General features: G+C 38.3%; 1 protein-coding gene across 1 annotated transcript; it reads right to left on the reverse strand.

Moving 5' to 3' along the window:
• Positions 1–366: 366 nt before the first annotated feature.
• Positions 367–1,113, reverse strand: LOC141618640 (uncharacterized). The gene has a single exon (XM_074435732.1). The coding sequence runs from the start codon at positions 1,111–1,113 to the stop codon at positions 367–369; it is 747 nt and encodes a 248-aa protein (XP_074291833.1).
• Between the last annotated feature and the right edge of the window lie 20,846 nt (positions 1,114–21,959).

The raw sequence follows: 21,959 nt of genomic DNA on the forward strand, positions 1-21,959 counted from the left end.
CTCACCCACAATATCCCAAGCATCTCTATAAAATTGGCTATTAAAGCCATCAAGCCCTGGTGATTTACTCTTGGGAATGCTAAAAATACTCTGTTTGATTTCCTCAACTGTAACTGGCCTATTCAAAATATTCCAGTGTTCATCTGTACAACATGAACCCCTTCTAAACACAGACATACTAACAGGATCAGTAGCAGTATTAGTACCCAGCAAATCCTGAAAATAAGATATGAAAGCACCCTGGATATCATCACCCAATACACACAACTTTCCATGCATATCCTCTATCTGCAAAACTTTGTTCATCATTATCCTCTTTCTGATAGCTTGATGGAAATAAGAAGTATTGAGGTCACCTTCTATGGACTACTGAATTTTAGCTTTCTGAGTCAAGAAGCTATCCCTAGCTGAGATAAGTTCCTTTAATTCAGTGGCCAGCTCCATTTCCTGTTGAATAATCTCCAAATTTCCAGGCTCATCCATAAGCTGTTTCTGAAGGTTTTCCAACAAAGTACTTACTATACTGGTACTATTCTCAATCTCAGAGAAACAGGGCCTGTTCAAGCTCTTGAGCACTGGTTTTAAAGCTTTCAATTTCTTAATGAGGCGGAACGTTTTAGTCCCACTGTAAGACCTACCCCAAACAGTAGCTACTTCACTAATAAAAGTTTCAGCTTTACCCCACATATTAAAGTACTTAAAACTTCTCCTCCCACCAATTTCAATATTCCTATCCACTACAGTACATGGACAGTGATCAAACATGCCCTCAGGGTGAAAATGAGCCACATAATCCCCATATAACTCCATCCATTCCTGGTTGCCCATGGCCCTATCAAGCCTGCTATATACCCGATCTACAGGAGCCTGCTTGTTAGACCACGTATACAGGGCACCTGTAGCCTGTATATCCTCCATGCCACACAATGAGACACACTCCTTAAAAAACTCCATCTCTGCTTCAGTTTTATTTCCCCCCAGCCGTTCAATAGGAGACAAAACATCATTGAAATCTCCCATCCATAACCAGGGACCAGTACAAAAGTTAGCAGTCTCCTTCAAAAAATCCCAAAGAGCATTTCTATCATATAAATCATTGAATGCATATATCATTGTTAAATAAAATTTCTTCTGATCAACTCTAGACTGAACAAACATATGAATGTGTTGAGGGCCATAGATAAAAAGTTAATATCAAACCATTGAGGCTTCCAAAACACCCAAATTCTCTCCCCCCCCCCCCCCTCTGTTTACTACAATTAGTAGAAACACTCCATCCTTCACATATAGAGGTATCTTTCTTAAGTAAAGTATTTGGCTTAAGTTTAGTTTCCAATAAACCAAACAATCCCACTCCATGATTATGCATAAACCACTTTACAACCTTCTGTTTATTCAGGTCATTAAGACCGCAGACATTCCAAAAACCTAAACTATGCATGAGCAACAGTTGGGGGGTCCTTACCACTTTCAATTACACTTCCACCAGGCGTAGTAGATTGTATCAAAGCATCCTTGAAGGTATAAGTGCTAAATTTGCTTGATAATCTAACTCCTTCAATACCCTCCTGCCTAGTCATTCCCATAATAATCTTTGCTGGGGAAGCTTTAACAAGCGTTGCCCTAACCTGTGATAAAGGAGGAAACACAGCAGGTGTGACTATAATTGGTGAAACTACAGTCTCACTGGTAACAGGTGGAACCTGCTGTTTAGGTCTCCACACTTTCTGTTGAGGTTTAGAATCTTGTGTCTTCCTCTTCCCCTCAAATTTTCTTGGTTTTCTGCAGTGCTCAACATCATGACTCACCCCTTTGTAACTAGCACAAGAGACATGTCTCCATTCATAATCCACTGAAACACTCACCACAGACCCATTCTCATTCACAAATTTCCCTTTGTCAGGCAAAGTTTGATCCATTTTCAATTCGACCAGAACACGAGCATAAGACAGACGAACGTTATCAAACGTATCCCTATCAGTTTGGACAAACTTTCCAACTAGACCTGTTATAGATGGCAAGCACTTCCCCCAAAATTTCAGAGGAATGCCAGACAACTTGACCCACACAGGAACAACATCTATCTTTTCTTTAACTAACTCCATATCCACAGACCAGGGTTTGATAATGACTGGCTTGTTATCAAAGAGATAATAGCCAGCCTTCAATAACGCATCCCTACCTGCAGACTTCTGAAACCGAACAATAAACATCCCATTATCCAGAAACGACACTCTATCAATACCAAACTCCTCCCATACACGATAAACATATCATTCAATAATTTCCCACGGAGGGTTAGCCCCCATAATAAAGCAAACAACAGCGTTATTCCAGAATTCTACCTCAGTTTGGACATCCTCAGGTGTGAACTGAAGCAGACCAGAAAGATCCTCCTCTTCCTCTATGGTAGACAACACTGGGATGCTCTTTCCTCCTTTTCGTAGCGTCCACCCTTCATCTTCAAGTTCCTCAGCCTCAGCACTCAAGTCAAGTACAGGGATACCATTCATCTCCCTAAGAGATTTTGTTTTACGAGCATCCTCTGTAACAGGACCCCGAAAGGTTCCACCTTTACTACTGTTGGTTGAAGAAGAAGTATGATTAGGATTTATTAGGATAGTTTTAGGATTATTTTGTGAGTTTTTTGCAGCTGATGCTAATGGCGAAAACCGATTTGGTGTAAACTTCATGATGACCATGCTGAAAACTAGCTCTATATTTTAGAGCTTTTCTCTCTCTTCATTCTCTCTCAACTTTCCTCATTTATCATTATTAAGACAAGAGTGGTACTTTCTAAAAGTTGCAAGCTCTTTACTTTCTAAAAGTAACACTAATTCATCATCTTCAACAAGTGATGACTTTAACCTCCTAGGTTTTGAAGAAACAACGTCTTATACAAAACGTCTCATGTAGCCAAGAAAGACCAGTTTCTTTTGACATAACATTCTTTGTGGCTCTTTGAATAATTTCTCCCACTCTGTCTTCTAGAAATAAACTTGTATTTTAGAAAGACAGCTTCACGAGCGACAAACCCGTTGTACTCGTGATTATATTAAGGAAAAATGAGCATTTCTTTCTTTTGAAAACTTACAACAATGGTACCCTACCATTTCATATCTCATATGATTCGTTTTAGATTTAGTGGAAAATTAATTTAGACAAAATGATAAAATCCCCAAAAGGATCAAGTAACTCAAAGTAACTTGATTGAAGTCCAAAACATATCGAATAGCGTTTGATTTGTTTATCCAACCACACATTATCCCATAATGTGTGTTAAGAGAGATTAACTTGTGATACTATATCACATTTCATTTGGCTTATATCAAAGTTTTCACTTTGATAATCTCATCACGACTAAATCGTGATTCCTTGAACGCTTTGAACTTCTTCAAAGATTTCTCTATTTACCTTATTAAGTGAACACATTAGCGTCAACTTAAATCGTTGGTAAAAGAAAATGATCAACCTATTTTGATCAATGATTTACAACCTCGATCTCCTTTTCAACCAAAAGCACGAGACATCTTGCTTTGAATACAAGATACGCATATACCATAAGATCTAATGGTTTCAAGAGTACTTGATAACTCTTTGCGTTCATCATTCCAAAATCTAAGGTTTAATCTTGTGATACCAATTTGAGTCTTCCATCATCTTCATGATGTATCATTCTAGTTTGGTTTAGAATATATATACACCTTGATAATGGGCTAGCCATACATCAAATCATGGTGTATAGGCTCACAAAAGTGAGACCTCTTTTGTATCTTAACAAGTTTATATTCTTATTTAGAGTTTATGCACTTAATAGTCACAATTAAGTACAACTCTAAACTAGATTGATTACACAATGACTCCATCTCTCGACATTATTTGATGCTAGTCGTCATATTATAATCATCTTATGTGTCGAATACAATGATGAAAACCTCCACTGGTTTCTAATATTGACGAAGTAGTACTAGCAAAATTTATGTTAATCAAATAAACATTTAAAGAAGATGGTCCCATTAGATGTCCCACAACTAACTTGTTGATTCCTCAATAATTTGGAGTAGTTTCCTTTCTAGCGTCCAACAATTAAGACAACGGAAATTTTATCGGTCGGGATTGATAGGTTTAGTATCGTTATTCTCAATAACTTCACTTTTAACATTACCTTGTATCAATTCCATTCTAATTTTACTTCTTTGAACTTCGTCCTTTTCTTAACGGTTTAAGAGAATGCTCCCACTCATTTCAATGAGTCTTTGCTTAGAGAAGCAAAATTGAATTTCATGAAGACTACTCTTCAATTCATTTGTTTAGTCTTAAAACTTTCATTGAAGTGGTTGCGGTATTTTGGTCAATTTTGATTTCAAACAAATCTAGTTACCAAAATGATGTAACGTTTCAAAGTACTTAACTCAATTAAGCATATGAGAAACAATTGTAAGTAGATATGTTAGTCAAGAATGAAAAACCCTTTTGATCATAAATAACTTCCATCTATACTCTTCACAAGAGATCCTTACAATGGATAATTCGAGGTTTTAGAAGAAAATTCATATTTGTCTTTAGTTACGATGTTTTAATGGAGAATTGAATCAAAAATCGAAATGATATCGTATATGAATTGCGGTAAAGAAATAGAACAATATGATAACGGAATAGTGGAAAACTCAACATCTATCGTTTTATTAACACTTGTAAATAACAAGTAAAGCATTTACATAGTGACCTCTACCCAACTATGATAAATGATTCCAAGACCCAAATTAATATTAACTTGGGCACGGGGTAGCCGATGAAACCCTTATCAATATAACTCGGTGGATTAACTCTTTAATCGATTCTACTTTTAGAACTCTTGGTCGATAAAATTACTCTAATATTTATCTATAGCCCGGAACACATGCGACTACGGTCACGAATACTTCCGTTGAGGTCAATCCAAAAATTAAATAAATGTGTCCATGATCCAAATTCACATTAACTTGGGCACGGGGTAGCCGATGAAACCCTCATCAACATGAATTCGGTGGATAGACATTTATCACCCACTTCCCCTACGTAACAAGGTTTGTACCCCGGGGTGGCCGAGTGCACTCCCTCGCGAAATAAGTTTTCATGGTTTCTACTTTTTGGTAAGGCTAAGTCTCAATTGTTTATTTTAGCGAGAGCTCATGTCAATTTATTATCTATCACGTTTTAAGTGAACTAAAGTGATGAACTACGATAATTGTAATTGACACGGTCGATAAACTCGATTAAAATGATAATGCATGCTTTAGTTATGGCGATTTAGCGATGCATGCAACATATAAATAAAATGCAAAGCATAAAAATAAATCCTAGTATGGCCTTCCTAAAATAGTAAATCTAATTTAACTATTACAAATTCGGAAACCAACTCCTTTGGTCCCTTGAACTTCGGTCTTGGCACGCATTTCGAGGTAACACCGTCTTTAATGGATCGCTTTCTCGAGTGGCGCCGTCTTAAAGGATCTCCGGAATAAATAAATTACATAACAAATTACATAATTTCCTATTATACATTTGTAATTAAAATAAAATAAATCTTTTAAATTACAAAACGGTGATACGAGATCACAATAAATTACAACCGAATCGATATTCCCATACATTCGGGTAATATCAATTAAAAACTAAGGCCATACTAAGTAAAATTACACAATTCAAAAATTACGTAAAATAAAATTATGACAATCATAAATAAAATGCAGCATTATAATATGTATGAACATGCCCAATTGTATGCTAAATCGCCTTTAAGGAGCCAATATCGTATATTAATCGGTTTTTACGGATTTGCGTGATTTAACATTTTAAAAATCACAATAATTACATAAAATCATATTTATGTACTAGTTAATTACCCTAACCATCTTAGGACTCAAAATTAGTCTCCACTAACATTATTGACAATAATTAACTTATATTTCTTAATATTGTTCATAAAAGGACTTAAAATTACAATATAATGCCATAAACTTCAAATAAATAATAAAAATTTCAAATAAATTCAAAATTCAAAATTTAAACTCATCAACATTCTGAAAAAATACCATGACACTCATAATATTCAAAAACGTAGGTTAAAAATATCGAAAATTATCGAGGAAAAACAATATTGCGGTTTATCGGATTTATCAATAATAACCATAAAAATATGAGAAAAATTATTTTTATTTACTTTTCACTTTTAGATTTGAAATAGGTGATAAAAGCAACATGTGACGTTTTTCTTAGTCATGAAGTATGTTTTAGCAATTTTTACTAATTAAAGTCACTATTTATGTGATTTTTCATCAAAAATTCACAAATCATGCATAAAGACTTCATTATAGCCAATTATTTTACACACATCTTGTAAAATTGCATTTGACAACATAATTTCTATGACCAGATTCGAAATATAACTCATATTAGCCTATTTTTCATTTAAATTCGATTTTATCTTGAAAAATCCATATTTCGAGCATAAAAACTCATAAAATTATGAAAATTTACAGGTCATCAATAGATAATATATGTGAAAACATATCCAAAAAAACCACTGGAAAAATCGAAGTTTAGCTATTTTTAGTCCAAAAATGACATTTTTATCATAAAATCACATTTTAATGCCATTATTATATAAAATGAACAATAAAAATCCATAAACTAACCAAAATATCCTAAATACATTTTAGGACCAGAAACTTTAACATGCATAATAAATTTCATGATATATCATAATAAACACAAATTTATAAGTTTTGTTTGTTAATCGTATAACTCGGAAAAACAATAACCGATTTGCATGCAAACAACCTAAGGCTCATGATACCGCTTGTTACAAAATATTAATCTCATTAATTTACTTATTCATATATGTGAGAAATTATTTAGTCATAAAAATAATTACAAATCTTATGCATGCAAACATAAATAGAAGTAAAGAAGAAATCATGTTCCTTACTATGTGATTTCGGTTTTATGGGCACCAACAAGATCTCCTTCTTGTTAGTTCTTGAGCATTCCAAATAATGGATGAACAAAGATTCAAGTATAGAATCTCTCCCAAAAGTGAATACCCAAGGAATACTCTTAAAGACTAAAATAATATGATCTAGTATTAGGATTAGCCTTACTTAAAATATGACACAAAAATTAATTTTGTTCTCTTGAAAAATCGGTTCAAGAGGAAGTGATTGTGTGAGTTTTTCATCCCTAAAATGTTTCACAAAAAGGTAGAGAAATCATTTTCTTACTCTAGAAAATATTAGGTGAAAAAGAATGAATAATGGAGAAACCCATATGGTTGCACAACTTATAGGAAAACCGGTTGGGTGGAGGTTAATTTTGGGGAGCCAATGCTTGGTCTTGTTCTTCTCAAGGCAAGAGTAGGCATGCATGGCTAGATGGTAGTTTTTTATCATTATGTTTTCCACTAAGATAAAAACACAATATCAACCCAATATTCCCTCCATTTTTTTTAAGACATCGAAATAAAATGGGAGGTCCATTTTATTTTTGTCATTTGTCAATTTTAACATATGTGACATGTTACTTGACATATGAAATTGTAATGTATTTTTAACATATTAAAAATCAACATACTCATAAAATATGTCATATACAAAATCGACTAGTAATTCGTAATTACTTGTACCAAAATGGTTTATCTATTATAAATCACAACATCTTGTATCTATAATAAATCATTCATTCAATCTCAATTCAATTTCAATTGTTTCGTAAACAATAATTTTATCTAAGTAATAAAATAATTCAATTACTTAGACCGTATCTAATATAATCGAATTACAATATGACACGTTAATTTTACTCACAATATCACCCGTCAATTTTAAGCAATTTAATTAACTCGTATCGGCATACGATTAATTAAATAATCAATTAAGAGTATTTCCCTATAGGTATGACCTAAGGGGATCAACTGATCACCACCGTCGCACGACAGTAATGTCAAACTCTAGTCAGCCAATCATTACCGATATGTGTGGACCAGTTGACTGTAAAATATTACAACCCACATGTATTCTTAAAACGAGAGTTGAACATGTGATCATCATGATCAACAGTTGTGATCGCATTATTGTCGGAGGACACATATTCCAACACGTTCGAGTAAATAGAACTCTCGATCGAGGAACTCTCCAAATCAGCATTTCGATCAAGCATATAGAAGTACTCGATCGATCTCTCGTGTCAGCCAATCCACTCGATTGAACACTAGAACCCTTCAATCGAGTGCTTTCCCTTCAAGATAGCCTCTAACTCGTCTTTGACCGCTTCCTCGACCTTCCTTCACGCATTCCAAGACAACCCTCGCTCTAACATTTTCGTCTCCTCGTAATGCATGCTAATGGGACGAATAAGACGCGGTTTCACACTTTTAGGTTCATTTATGCAATTTGGACAAAACAAACCAAAGTAGCCAATTCGGGGCATATTGCAATAAATAATGGTACAAAAATGCATAGGAATACGTGCAATAAAAGGCTAAAAAGACTATATAAATTGCACGTATCAAATATCCCCAAACCGAACCTTTACTCGTCCTCGAGTAAACTAAATGCAAACTAATGGGACGGAATTGAAATCTCAGAACTAGCTATAACTTGTCTACTTGAACCAATTTAATGCAAACAAAAATCGACAGTCATAGCTACAGCAGTCAAAACGCAAACGAGTTACGTTATAAGATGTCCTTAAATAAAGCTGACCTATCGACCTTGCAAGACCAACAAAATCGGACTCTCAAGTGGTCACTCTTTTCTCATGAAGCAAATGGTGAAATATATATGTATAAGGGAGAAAGAAAAACAGTCACTCACCTAAACTGCGACCAACATAACATGCATGCAACAAAAATGATAGACGATTCAAGTACTATGCATACACTCCAACCAACAACGCCCGTCACAGCCGAGGGCTTACAAATAGTATAGGAAAGGGAGGCTCAGGTAAGAAAGGGCAAAACAAATTATGGGAACGTGAAGGTAAAGCGTCAAGTTAGCTCCTAAACAAGACCATATGAAACCATCTGAATCTCAACTGACTGAAAATAAAGCACAAGTGCCCTTCATTGGAACACAACTCACTAACCAAATACACTATCTCCTCAAAAAATATATGAATAAGAACAAAGGAGTAGACCGTCACAAACTTCCCTTTTTTAATACGGTCCGATTTATTCAAACAACTCAACTTTTTCAAAATTTTTCTTTTCTTCCTTCCTGTGCGTGTAATTTTCAACATTTTTTTTTTCATTTTTTTAATCACACGTTCCTTTTTTTTCTTTTCTTTTTCATGTCTTTTTTTTTTCATTGCTTCTCAAAATCTCATCCTTCCTCATTTTTCTACCAACTCCAATCAAATGAACATATGAGCCTACTCGCAACATGGATCAAAATACCGCAAAAGTTACATTAACTAGCTTGACAAGGCAGGCTTAATTATGGGTGTAGCTAATGGGTCATAAAGGCTAAATTTGGCTTAAGTGGAGCAAAATGGGTGAAAAATGAAAGAAAGGAGAATTTGCAAGCGCCTCCCTGCATGTGACACCAACCACAAACCCGAATGTATGCAATTAACAAGAAATCGAATTTCATAAATGTGCAAAAATGATAAACATGATATGCAAGGAGTACTACTCTCAATTCCTGTGTAAACTGGTCATGAATGTCACCAGCTATAAGGCTTTAAAACTCAGAAATTGTAAATAGGTTGCCAATTTATCAGGTCAAGTCTACACAGTCAGCTATATTTGAACAAAAATTGGTAAATATGCGCAAGACTCAGCTAATAACTGTCAATAAAGTGCAGGGCTGAAGTAAAAATGACAAGTTACAGTGAAATATCATCACGGAAATCTACTGTTCCGACTCAACCTATATGCAAAAGTAAACGTGAATTTTTTTTTATTTTGGAAATTTTCTAATTTTTTTGGTATTATTTTTTTGATTTTTGAAAGAAATAAATGCAATGCAAGCAGAAAAAGGAAACGTGAATGCAAAAACAAATGCAAATGCAGACTCAAAGGATGCATTACCCTCTCCAAACCAAAACGGACAATGCCCTCGTTGTCCTCCAGCATACACCAGCAGATATATACATGGGAACGGGAAAATACAACCGATAAATGCATGAAAACGAATAAATAAAACGGAGACAAAAAGAAGTAAAAGGGCAAGAATATACATGACGTGGAGTGCGATGTCGTCGGGTCACATCCAATCAAACACATTTATAATACTCAACAAACAACTAGTTAGCGGTAATTCGAGGTCGATCCATGGGACGGTGTGCTTTGGGTTCTAAGTCTATCTATCTTAATTTATGCTAGTGTCACAAATTGGCTGGGTTTGTAGTTGTGTCTAGACTAATGCAAACAATAAGGTAAAACAAGCAATAAAAGGAAAGATGTAAACAAATGATTAAAAATGCTAGGATATCATGGGGTCATAGGGGATTCATGGTGTTGATCATACAAACATGTTTACAAAGTTATATGCAAGCAATTAATGTTGTGGAGAAACCGAGTTGGTTTATGTCTTACGGTTCATAGGAAGAGTTGGGTACCGGAGCCGAATCGATTAGATTGTACAACACCTACAAGTCGACTTACTTTCCTCCTATTCAACTTCTATGCATGGTCTAACAAGACTCGAGTTGGGTTATATCTTACAAGTCAAGTTGAGTAGATAAGAGATGGTTGTAAATGCAAGGATTCATAGGCTTAGCATTTCATCAAACATAACATGTGCATAAAGTTGACATCACAACAAGCAAGCAATTTAATCATGTGAACATATTAGATTAAGCATTAATCGATCCCATGTTTGTTTCTCCTAATTACCCACTAATCCTAGCTAAGAGACTACTAAATCATTATCATGGGAAACATGTCATTAATGGTGTCAATCATCACAACAAGTATAAACATGATAATAGAATGAAGAAATGAACAATAAAGATTAAAGAGTAAAGGAATTATACCAAACTTGAGATGATCCAAATAATAAAGCAAAGAATAATAGAAGAAACTTGATTGATTGATGAAGGGTTGTCAATCCTTCAATAATAACCCAATCATCTTCAATTACCCAAAAGTAACAAACTTGAACAATAATTAAGGAGAGATTAATGTGAGATTTGTGGAACGATTAAAGAGTAATCTATTCTAATCTACTCCTAATCTAATCTAAGAGAAGGATTGATTTAGCCTAATGAAAACTTGATAAAAAGGATCCCCCCTTTGATTATTTACAAGTGGGGTATATATAGTAGGGATTCACTAGGTTAACTAAGGCTAAATTAGTAATTACACTTTTTAGATTTGAGCAGGGAAACGCCGGTATTTTTCGGAGGAAGGGCATCTTTCCTTGAAGCTTGAAGAAACGGATTTGTGCTGGACTGGAATCCGTGTGTATTGGTGTCGGGACGGGCGGATTGTAGCAGGGGAAGACGGGCGGATTTGGGTGAAGACGCACGTCTTCTGTAGTTTGGGGACGGCCGGCTTCTACAGAAGCCGCACAGATTGGAGTGCAGTCTCGTTTTCTCTTCTATTCTTCCCTTTCCTTCACTTCCATTTTATTCTTGTGGGATTTGGTCTTTAGTTCTTGTTTCCTCTTTAATCTTAGCTCATCAAATATCGCCAAATAGCTTCTAAACATGCACGAAAGACAGGAATTTCCGCCTTATTCTCTTCTTCCCTACAAAATACAAGAGATGCACTAGGAAAGCAAAATAGAAAGCATTTGACGGATAAAACGGCTATGGAATGTTATAATAGATGCAAAATAGGCTCAATTAGGGGACTAAATGTGCGCAAATAATGTTCACATCAAATATCCCCAAACCGAACCTTTACTCGTCCCGAGTAAAGAGGTTACTAAAACTAGACCTTTATTTATACTATCCTAATAATATAGCCGATATGAGACAATTAGCGGGTCTCACTCCGCCCCTTCAACTCACAACAAGACAACCATGAGGTAGGATTCCTTCTTGCAAGGCAAGGTGGGTCTTGCCAAAATGGCGACACATCCAAACATTAAGCACACAAAATCAAATAATGGATGCATCTACAAAAGGAATAGCCACTTCCTCATCAAGTGGCGGAGGCAACTAAAAGAGAACAAATTTAAGAGCATATAATCCGTCACAAATACTAGTTCAACAAATTACTAAGGCTAAGAGGATGGCACTAAATCACCTCCAAATGGTGTTAAACTAGACTACTTTCGTCCTCAATTTCCAAATGCTTTCGTCAAGAGCGATCGGATAGTATGGAATGATGATCCCTATGATGCTAGTAGCATATGACATGACATGTCTCGAATTCTCTACAAAAGTAAAGGTCATGGATCGTCCCAAGCTCGACAAAGTGGTTTGACAAAAAGGCTTTTTGGGAATGAAATGCTCAAATCGTTATAAACAAGGGTGGATATGACTAGTATTCAAAAATTGACCTCATTCAACTTTCACATTTCAAAAATTAGAGATGGGGTTTGTCCCTTCCGGGCTAGTGTCCTTTGCTTTCGCCAATCGCTTATTAGGCAACCGGTTAACCTCTAGACAATAGCTTTTCGGGGTGATAGTCACTCTGTCTCTGGGCGGTTAAATTCATAACCGTGTGGGGGCCCAATTCAATGGATCCCTCTCCAAAGCACATCGAAGTGGTACGTCTCCATCAAAACAACTAAAATTCTTAATAATTCAACATTTCATAACATTTGAGGTTTACTTGGCAATAAATTACTTCCACATAACAAAATTTTCGAAATGAGCACTTCAAACTTATTGATAGAAAGTATTTTTGGGTTGCCTTACCACAAGGTCAATCAAAGTCACCTAGACAAGTTAACCAAGTCCACATCGCATCACGGGGTTGGAATAGGTGACTCACATGCAAACGCTTGACTAGGCTTTGGGTCATGGGTCAAAAGACACTAGTATGACACAATGTACGGTGTTTTACAACCATTCTAGTAGGCAAAGTCTTAAGTTGAAAAAGTATTTGTAATGGCTTAGTTGCTCTTGTCAAAGTTCTCAATTAGGCACTTTTCAAAATATTTCATCTAAATGCAACTATATGCCATGATGCAACTAATATATACATCCTAATGCAAGTGATTCTACCAACTAATATGACATATAAACTAAATGCAAGTCCTAAGTTCACATTGTTATACCGCGTCAATCAAAATAAAGCCACATAGTCATTAACATAAAGAGGAGAAAAGGAGATTGGAAAGATCATACCATGAGGTCTTCAATATCCTCATGTCTCGGATGTGGTGTAGTCAATCAATGTGAACAAGGATAGAACAAACACAATATATACAATAATATATACACGACTACACTAAAAAGGAAATGAACTTGTTTTTGGATTTTTCAATTTTTCAAATTTTTATGGTTTTTCGAAATTTTTCAATTTTTATGCATTTTGGAATATAAATTACCATCCCCCACTTTATTTTGGACATTGTCCTCAATGTACATGTAGGAGTAGGAATAAAAAGGAAATACATGTTTTTGAATTGAAGTACAAATGCAATGATATGATATGAATGAATGCATGCTCTAACTTAATGCAATTCTTATATCACATATATAACAAATGAATGCAATCTAAACTATATTATATGATGCATGTTTTCTAGTAAACTATGGTCACCTATGATCAAACCTCCCCAAAACGATTTAAACACTATTTCTAGTATAGAAATGAATAGGTTTGGCCATTAGTAACTATGCATGAATTCTAATCTATATGCTACTATCTACATGAATCATGTGGGATAAATATAATGTGAACTAATCTAATCATGTGAGGTATATTACCATGCAACTATACTATATGAACTAACTAATGCAATTGAAGTATGATGCAAATGCATGTGAGAACTACACTAAATGCAATGTATATACAAAAGAGAGAGGGAGAGATGGGTATCATACAAATGGAGGTGGTGAGGTAGGCCTCTTTCACTCGTCATCCTCCTCATCTTGGTAGCCATATTGGTGAGAGCTCCCGGCTTGGTCATACCCACTTGCTTGTCCCCAATACCCTCCTTGGTCAAATTCTCCTCCTTGACCCGAGTATCCTCCACCTTGGCGATCCCAGGCTTGGCTCCCTTGATTAGGGAACAAGTGTTCCGGTTGGGCCCATTTGGGCAAAGGGGCATTAGGGTCGACATACCTTTGTTGAGCCATGTTATAGTATTGAGGATAAAGGGCCAAGTATTTGTCGACCCTCCCTTCATGTACCCCGAGGTCCACTCTATTTATGAGTGCCATCAAATCATTAATACCCGGGGTATTGGGGATTTCTGGCTCAAATTTGGTATGAGGGATTGGGTATGGCGGGATAGGTACAAAGGAAGGTGGGCGAATAGGCCTCGCCGGTCCTCCGCGAGGTATTTGGTGGGGTAGCTCTTCCCTTTGAGGGCGATTGTCAAGAATTTGGATATCAAGGAGGTAGCTTGGTGGGGGCGAGTATGGGCTCAATCTTGGGTCAATGCCCGGTATCTTCCAACCTTCTAGGATGATTGGAGTACATCCTTTGGTGTACCACTCTACACTCCCATCTTGAGTGTAATTACACCACCAGTGATGAGTGAAGATGGTGTACTCATCAATCAAAGTCCTCCCCTCAAGAGGAGTATAGGTCCCTTGGGCATTGAACCCGGGGCAAAGATAGTTGGCCAAAATAGTAATTAGACCTCCCATTATGAAGGTCTTGAGTTGGGTGGTCCCTTGAGCAAAATCATTGAACCTAGTAATATCTCAAGTGGCGTATTGAAGTTATAACGCCTCGTCCCTCGAACATTCAAATAGGACTCAAGAAAGGTTAAATCAATGAGAGTACACCTATCTTGTTCGTACCTCCCATTGATGGTACCTGCCACAAAGCGCTCGGTGAACCGAATCACCGGATGTTGGATGGCGAAGGTATAGCATTGCTTTAAACCGGTAAAATTCCTCCCGGAAATAGCCCTCCAAAGTAGGTCCACATCGAAATTATCGGGTTTATCGGTAAAGTTGGTGGGCACATCAAGACCGAAAATGTAGGCAAATTCATCAAGTGAAAGATGATGGTTTAGGTTGCACAACCTAAACTCCATGCCCACATTGGTCCTAGTGTTTGTTACAATGTGAAGGCTACTCAAAAATTCAAGCGTGAGACTAAGGTATGTCTCCTCATGGGCATGGAAAAGTTTTCCAAGCCCAAGGCCATTAAAGAACATCTCGGTAGGGTACCTTATCTTAAGGGTTTCCAACACCCTAGTATCTACGAATTGAGTGGGTTTATAGTTCTTACCTAGCAATTTGACAAAGTTCTTGCGGTGGTCATCGGATTCAAAAAGCACCTCTTGGAAGTACTCAAGTTGTTCGATCCCTCCTCTCACTAAGGGACGGACGTTCCTTGGTAGTGCTACCTCTCGCTGAATTGAGGAGGATGATCCCTTGCGTTTCCTTCTGGTAGATTCAACCAACTTCTTAGCCTTGCCTTTGAGGTTCATCATTTTGGAGTTGAGGAAATGGGGGTTTTGTTGGCTTTTGGAGTGAGGGGAGTGTTGTTGAGGAAGGAGATGAGTGTTTTAGGGTTTGATAAGGTGAGGAAATGAGGGAGAAAGGGGGTGATTTTATAGAAGAAAGGGGAATCCGGGAGGATAAGGGTGGGCCATGTCGGGTATATCCGAGAAAAATTGGACAATCCGGGCGGATATGCTGCGGGACGGGCGTCTCGTGTTTTTAGAAGACGGGCGTCTTCCTCCAAATCCGGGCGGATTCTAATACAGGGATTTTTCCAAGTTGAGAGCAGGAAAAAGACGGGCGTCTTGGTCGGGACGAGCGGATTTTCAGAAATCCGCCCGGATTTCCTGGCAGCTCAAAAATTTGTTTTAGATGGCACACGAGATGGGCAGCCCGTGAAGAATACGGACGACTTTTCTCAAGACGGGCGTCTTGTGTTGAATCCGCCCGTTTTCTGAGACAACGTCAACGAGTCTTAGGACGGGGGTCCTGGACGGCCGTCTTGGGCTCGGGACGGGCGTCTTCAGCTCCCTTTCTTCTTTTTCTTTCTTTTCCTTGCAATATCATACCCTTTCACCGTTTTGCTATTCCTCCTTATCTTTTTCTGAAATTCGCTCAATAAAAATGTAAGATGACTCTCTCTCTCACCACTCTCATGCAAGAAATCAAATGCAAATGCAATAATGTACAATTTTATACAAAGTAAGAGGGTCTAAGAAATGTCATACAAATGGTTGTTTGAGATAGGACTCCACCAAACTAGTCTAAATTGTAGAAGTTCTTATCCATAGAGCTCTAGGCTCTTAATAAGAGATCAAAAGCTTGTGAACAAGCTCCAAATAAGCACAAGTATGGTTTGCTTAACTTCAAGACGAAGTTTGGCCAAAGGAATTTGTCATTCATTGTTGTTTTCTTCCTCTTCTTGGCACTTGGATATTCACGATGTTTCAAACCAATTAGCCCATGATTCCTTTCATCACTAGGTATGAAATATGGTTCATTTTCATTCATAGACTTCCACTTACCACCTTCTCCTTTACTTTTTGTGATGATGATAGCATTTTGATTATTCAATCCATCCAAGGTAGAAGGAGAATTTTCATGGCATTGATGATCGAGTTCCTTAGAAGTGGTCATCATGGGTGCCAAATCTTCACGAGTGGTTTCACGAGCAATCTTCTCCTTGAGATTTTTCATCAAGTAGCTCTTGTATGATACCTTGGATTTTTGAAGAAGGTCCACCATATCCTCTTCAATGATCATTGGTTCCATGATAGGTGTCTAGTGGTCTTCATGAGGAATAGGGGAAGGACGCTCTTCTTCATGATAGGGTATCTCAAATGTCTTAAGGATAGGCTCCTCAAGCAAGGTGATATTATGAGTCCACCCTCTAGGCTCATCATCATTGTTGCTATCTTCATACGAATCATAGATGGGGGCTTCATTTAAATCTTTATCCAATGTCTCAACATTCACTTCAAAGGACACACCCTCATACTCACAAAGGCTAAGAGTACTTGGCTTACTCAACCTCATGTCTTCCTCATCGAACACAACACTTTCATAGTCATATGAGCTTAAGGAGATTGGCTCTTCCCACTCTTCATTCTCCATGTCAAAAGTTACTACTTCAAATTCGCATTCATGTTTAATGTCCAAAGAACGGTGGGGAGTGATTACTTGGGATTCTTTCATTTGGGCAATTTGAATCTCTAATTCCTTACCTTGGGCAACAATGGCTTGAAGAACATTGTCCCTCTTTTGGCTCTCCTCTATCATTTGTTTGAAGAAGTTTTGTTGATCTCCCATCATTTGGAGAATCACATTTTGAATGGGTTCATTTTCTTGTTGTGGGTAAGTGTGAAAGTGGTTGTATTGTGGCAATTGAAACTCATTATGAAGTGGGTATTGGATGGGTGGTTGTTGTGGATATTGGATGTGAGTGTTTTGGTTGGAAAATTTGGGGTAGTAGTTAGGATTTTCATTGTATGAGTTGTAAGGTAGGTTTGTGTTGACTTGCTCCTCAAACTCCCCATACCCATAGTCATACTCAAAAGATCCACCACATACTCCATATGTCAAGTCTTGAGCCAGCATAGCTAAGACAAGGAAACAACTACAAGCATAGAAACTACACAAAAATGGTAAGAACAATCCTTGAGGAACAAGTTCCTCAAGGTGAAAGCAAAATCAAAATAGACAAACAAGTAAGAACTTAATCACATAACACCGTCCCCGGCAACGGCGCCATTTTTGCGGGGAGTGCGATGTCGTCGGGTCACATCCAATCAAACACATTTATAATACTCAACAAACAACTAGTTAGCGGTAAGTCGAGGTCGATCCATGGGACGGTGTGCTTTGGGTTCTAAGTCTATCTATCTCAATTTATGCTAGTGTCACAAATTGGTTGGGTTTGTAGTTGTGTCTAGACTAATGCAAATAATAAGGTAAAACAAGCAATAAAAGGAAGGATGTAAACAAATGATTAAAAATGCTAGGATATCATGGGGTCATAGGGGATTCATGGTGTTGATAATACAAACATGTTTACAAAGTTATAAGCAAGCAATTAATGTTGTGGAGAAACCGAGGTTGTTTATGTCTTACGGTTCATAGGAAGAGTTGGGTCCCGGAGCCGAATCGATTAGATTGTACAACACCTACAAGTCGACTTACTTTCCTCCTATTCAACTTCTATGCATGGTCTAACAAGACTCGAGTTGGGTTATATCTTACAAGTCAAGTTGAGTAGATAAGAGATGGTTGTAAATGCAAGGATTCATAGGCTTAGCATTTCATCAAACATAACATGTGCATAAAGTTGACATCACAACAAGCAAGCAATTTAATCATGTGAACATATTAGATTAAGCATTAATCGATCCCATGTTTGTTTCTCCTAATTACCCACTAATCCTAGCTAAGAGACTACTCACTCATTATCATGGGAAACATGTCATTAATGGTGTCAATCATCACAACAAGTATAAACATGATAATAGAATGAAGAAATGAACAATAAAGATTAAAGAGTAAAGGAATTATACCAAACTTGAGATGATCCAAATAATAAAGCAAAGAATAATAGAAGAAACTTGATTGATTGATGAAGGGTTGTCAATCATTCAATAATAACTCAATAATCTTCAATTACCCAAAAGTAACAAACTTGAACAATAATTAAGGAGAGATTAATGTGAGATTTGTGGAACGATTAAAGAGTAATCTATTCTAATCTACTCCTAATCTAATCTATGAGAAGGATTGATTTAGCCTAATGAAAACTTGATAAAAAGGATCCCCCCTTTTGATTATTTACAAGTGGAGTATATATAGTAGGGATTCACTAGGTTAACTAAGGCTAAATTAGTAATTACACTTTTTAGATTTGAGCAGGGAAACGCCGGTATTTTTCGGAGGAAGGGCATCTTTCCTTGAATCTTGAAGAAACGGATTTGTGCTGGACTGAATCCGTGCGTATTGGTGTCGGGACGGGCAGATTGTAGTAGGGGATGATGGGCGGATTTGGGTGAAGACGCACGTCTTCTGTAGTTTGGGGACGGCCGGCTTCTACAAAAGCCGCACGGATTGGAGTGCAGTCTCGTTTTCTCTTCTATTCTTCCCTTTCCTTCAATTCCATTTTATTCTTGTGGGATTTGGTCTTCAGTTCTTGTTTCCTCTTTAATCTTAGCTCATCAAATATCGCCAAATAGCTTCTAAACATGCACGAAAGACAGGAATTTCTGCCTTATTCTCTTCTTCCCTACAAAATACAAGAGATGCACTAGGAAAGCAAAATAGAAAGCATTTGACGGATAAAACGGCTATGGAATGTTATAATAGTATGCAAAATAGGCTCAATTAGGGGACTAAATGTGCGCAAATAATGTTCACATCAATACATACGAAACACGAACTTCCCCAAACCAGCCAGAAAACTGGGGAAGTGAGTAGACCAATATCTACTCGTCAGCCTCGTACTCCACGTCCTCCACCATGAATTCTGGGTCCACCTGCTGCTCCCTCCTCCTCGCCTCCTCAGCCTGAGTCCTCGCCGCCTCCTCAGCTGTGTCCTCGTCACTGGCCGGGTGTGGGTACCCCTCAGCTGGGTACCGGTAGAAAGACGGGTGTGGCCAACCCTCAGGAACGGGACGCTGCCTCATCATGTGATACTCGTATAGAGGGAAGAAAGCAAGAGCTATGTCCCTCTCCATACGAGCCTGCCTGCTAAGAAGCTCAAGAAGCAAACTGTCACGGCGTCCTTGGTCAAGGACCAGACGCCTCAAAAGGTGGAGGAGGAATAAAATTAGCTGGGTCCCGGCTGTGTCTGGTCGGGCGCAGGAGTAGGAGTAGGAGTAGGGATCGGGGTAGGAATGGCCGTGGAAGTCTGGCCACCCGTAGAAGGTGTGGATCCCTCTCCGGTCTCAGGTCTCTTCCGCTTCTTAGAAGCGGACATGGTAGGAGGTGGACAAAGTGGGAGGTGGTACATAGGTAGTGGTGGAGGTATCCTACCCCTAACAGTAGGCAAAGGGACAAGACGGGGTAGGGTGGTGCAAGGTAAGGTCACAGAAAAGGAACCGCAAATCTTCCATGTCTGCTGGTCAGAAGCAAGCCAAGTCATAGACAGCATAGCTGCCTTGTCAAGGTACCTGTCAGTGTCTAGGCGCTGTAGGTAACGAGGGAAGGCGGGAAAGATAGAACGGGCAAGAAAAGTGGCTATGCCACCGCAAACAATGGTGTCCGTAGTCTTCTACCCCACCGTGTGAAAGTACTGAGCGGTCAAGTAGGCAATGTTAAGCACAAAGGGTCCCTCGCTGTCAATGTTCAGGTACCCACCAAGAATAGACAGCTCAATGTTGTTCACATTATTAGGTTCTTTACGGCCAAAGATGGTCCCACCAATGAGACGCAAGAAGTAACGGGTCGAGGGAAGGTGGACATGCGCGAGCTTGTGCTCCTCGTAACTAGTCTGTGCTAAGGTCCTCCACAACTGGCGGATGACCTTCCTAGGAGAGGCCGTGTCATCCGTAAAAGAAAGACCTAACCTAGTACCAAACTCCTCTAGGGTTCAAGAAAAAGTCCGGTTAAATAACCGGAGAGAAATAGAAGCACAAGTCCGGTCAGTGGCGTAGGCGCCAGAAGAGAAGGTAAAGGAGCTGAAAAACTCGAGGGTCAGCTCCTTGAAGGTTGAAGGTCAAGGTACACATGGTAATCAGTCCCGTAATCCCCGCCCCTCTCAAAATCTCAAGTACGGGCTCGTAAATACCTAACCTATAAAGTGACTTACGACACAAAAATTTAGTAGACAGAAAATCACAGCTCTCTAAAGCAAAGAAACATTGACGATGTAAAACATTAGCAAAAATTACCTCGGGGATGTCGGGGTGTGGGTCACGTGAGTCGTCAACTCGGATAGTGACGGGGCCAGTAGCAGGCGTGGCTCGTCCGTGACCCCGGCCTCTAGTACCTGAGGAAGAAGCCCGTCCTCTGACAGAACGAGGTACTAAGGCCGCCCGGTAAGCAGCTGTGACAGCGGGTGACCACGCAGCAGGGGTGGACACCGTACCAGAAGTACTAGCAGTAGCTGTGCTAGTAGAGGCAGCAGGGACAGACGCAGAAACAGGGCTAGCAACAATGCTAGCAGAAACTGAGGGAGACACAGAGGCGGAAACAGAGCTAGCCGCGACAGAGGCAGAGCTAGCAGCAGTGGTTGTACCAACAACACCAGCAGCTAAAACAGGGGAAGCAACAGAGGTACTAACAGTCGGAACGATGGTGGTGGCAGCAGGGACCACCGTCTCAGTCGAGGATGGAACAAAGGTCGAGCTAGTCGAGGGCAATGAACTACTTTCCATCCTAATCAAGTAAGCAAGGGGAATAACAATCAATTAAACAAATTAAACATGAAAATCCCCAAATTAATCGGATTTTCGAGTGAAACCCGTAAAACCCTAAATGCTCAAATAAATTCGAGACAAGCAATAAATTAACAAAAGAGCAAAGGGAAAACTTAGTTGATGATTAATCCCACAAAATAAGAAAGAAAATCGACACAAATTATGCAAAAGACGGATTTTCGATCAAAAACCCGCAAGAACCCTAATTCCCAAAATTAACCGCAACAAGAACAAATTATGGGGAAAGTAGCGGGCTTTGGTCGAATTAAGCACAAGGATTATAATATGGGTGTTGGATTTGGTATTTGGGCAAGAATTATGGAGGATTTGAGTGATTATCGCACAAAGAGGAAGAGCAAATAAATAAAGGAACAAAAGAATGAAAAATAGAAGTTAAAGAGGTAACTTCCTGCGTGTTATAAGTACTTTCACTCGATCGAGTGATTTCAAAACACTCGATCGAGGACTCTGCTATCCATTTCACTCGATCGAACC

Source organism: Silene latifolia, chromosome X (assembly GCF_048544455.1).
Source record: "Silene latifolia isolate original U9 population chromosome X, ASM4854445v1, whole genome shotgun sequence".
Taxonomy (NCBI): Eukaryota; Viridiplantae; Streptophyta; class Magnoliopsida; order Caryophyllales; family Caryophyllaceae; genus Silene; species Silene latifolia.

Bases quoted from the DNA above. Each gene is read 5' to 3' on its own strand.
- LOC141618640 (XM_074435732.1), bottom strand. From the start codon at position 1,113: ATGATATATGCATTCAATGATTTATATGATAGAAATGCTCTTTGGGAT.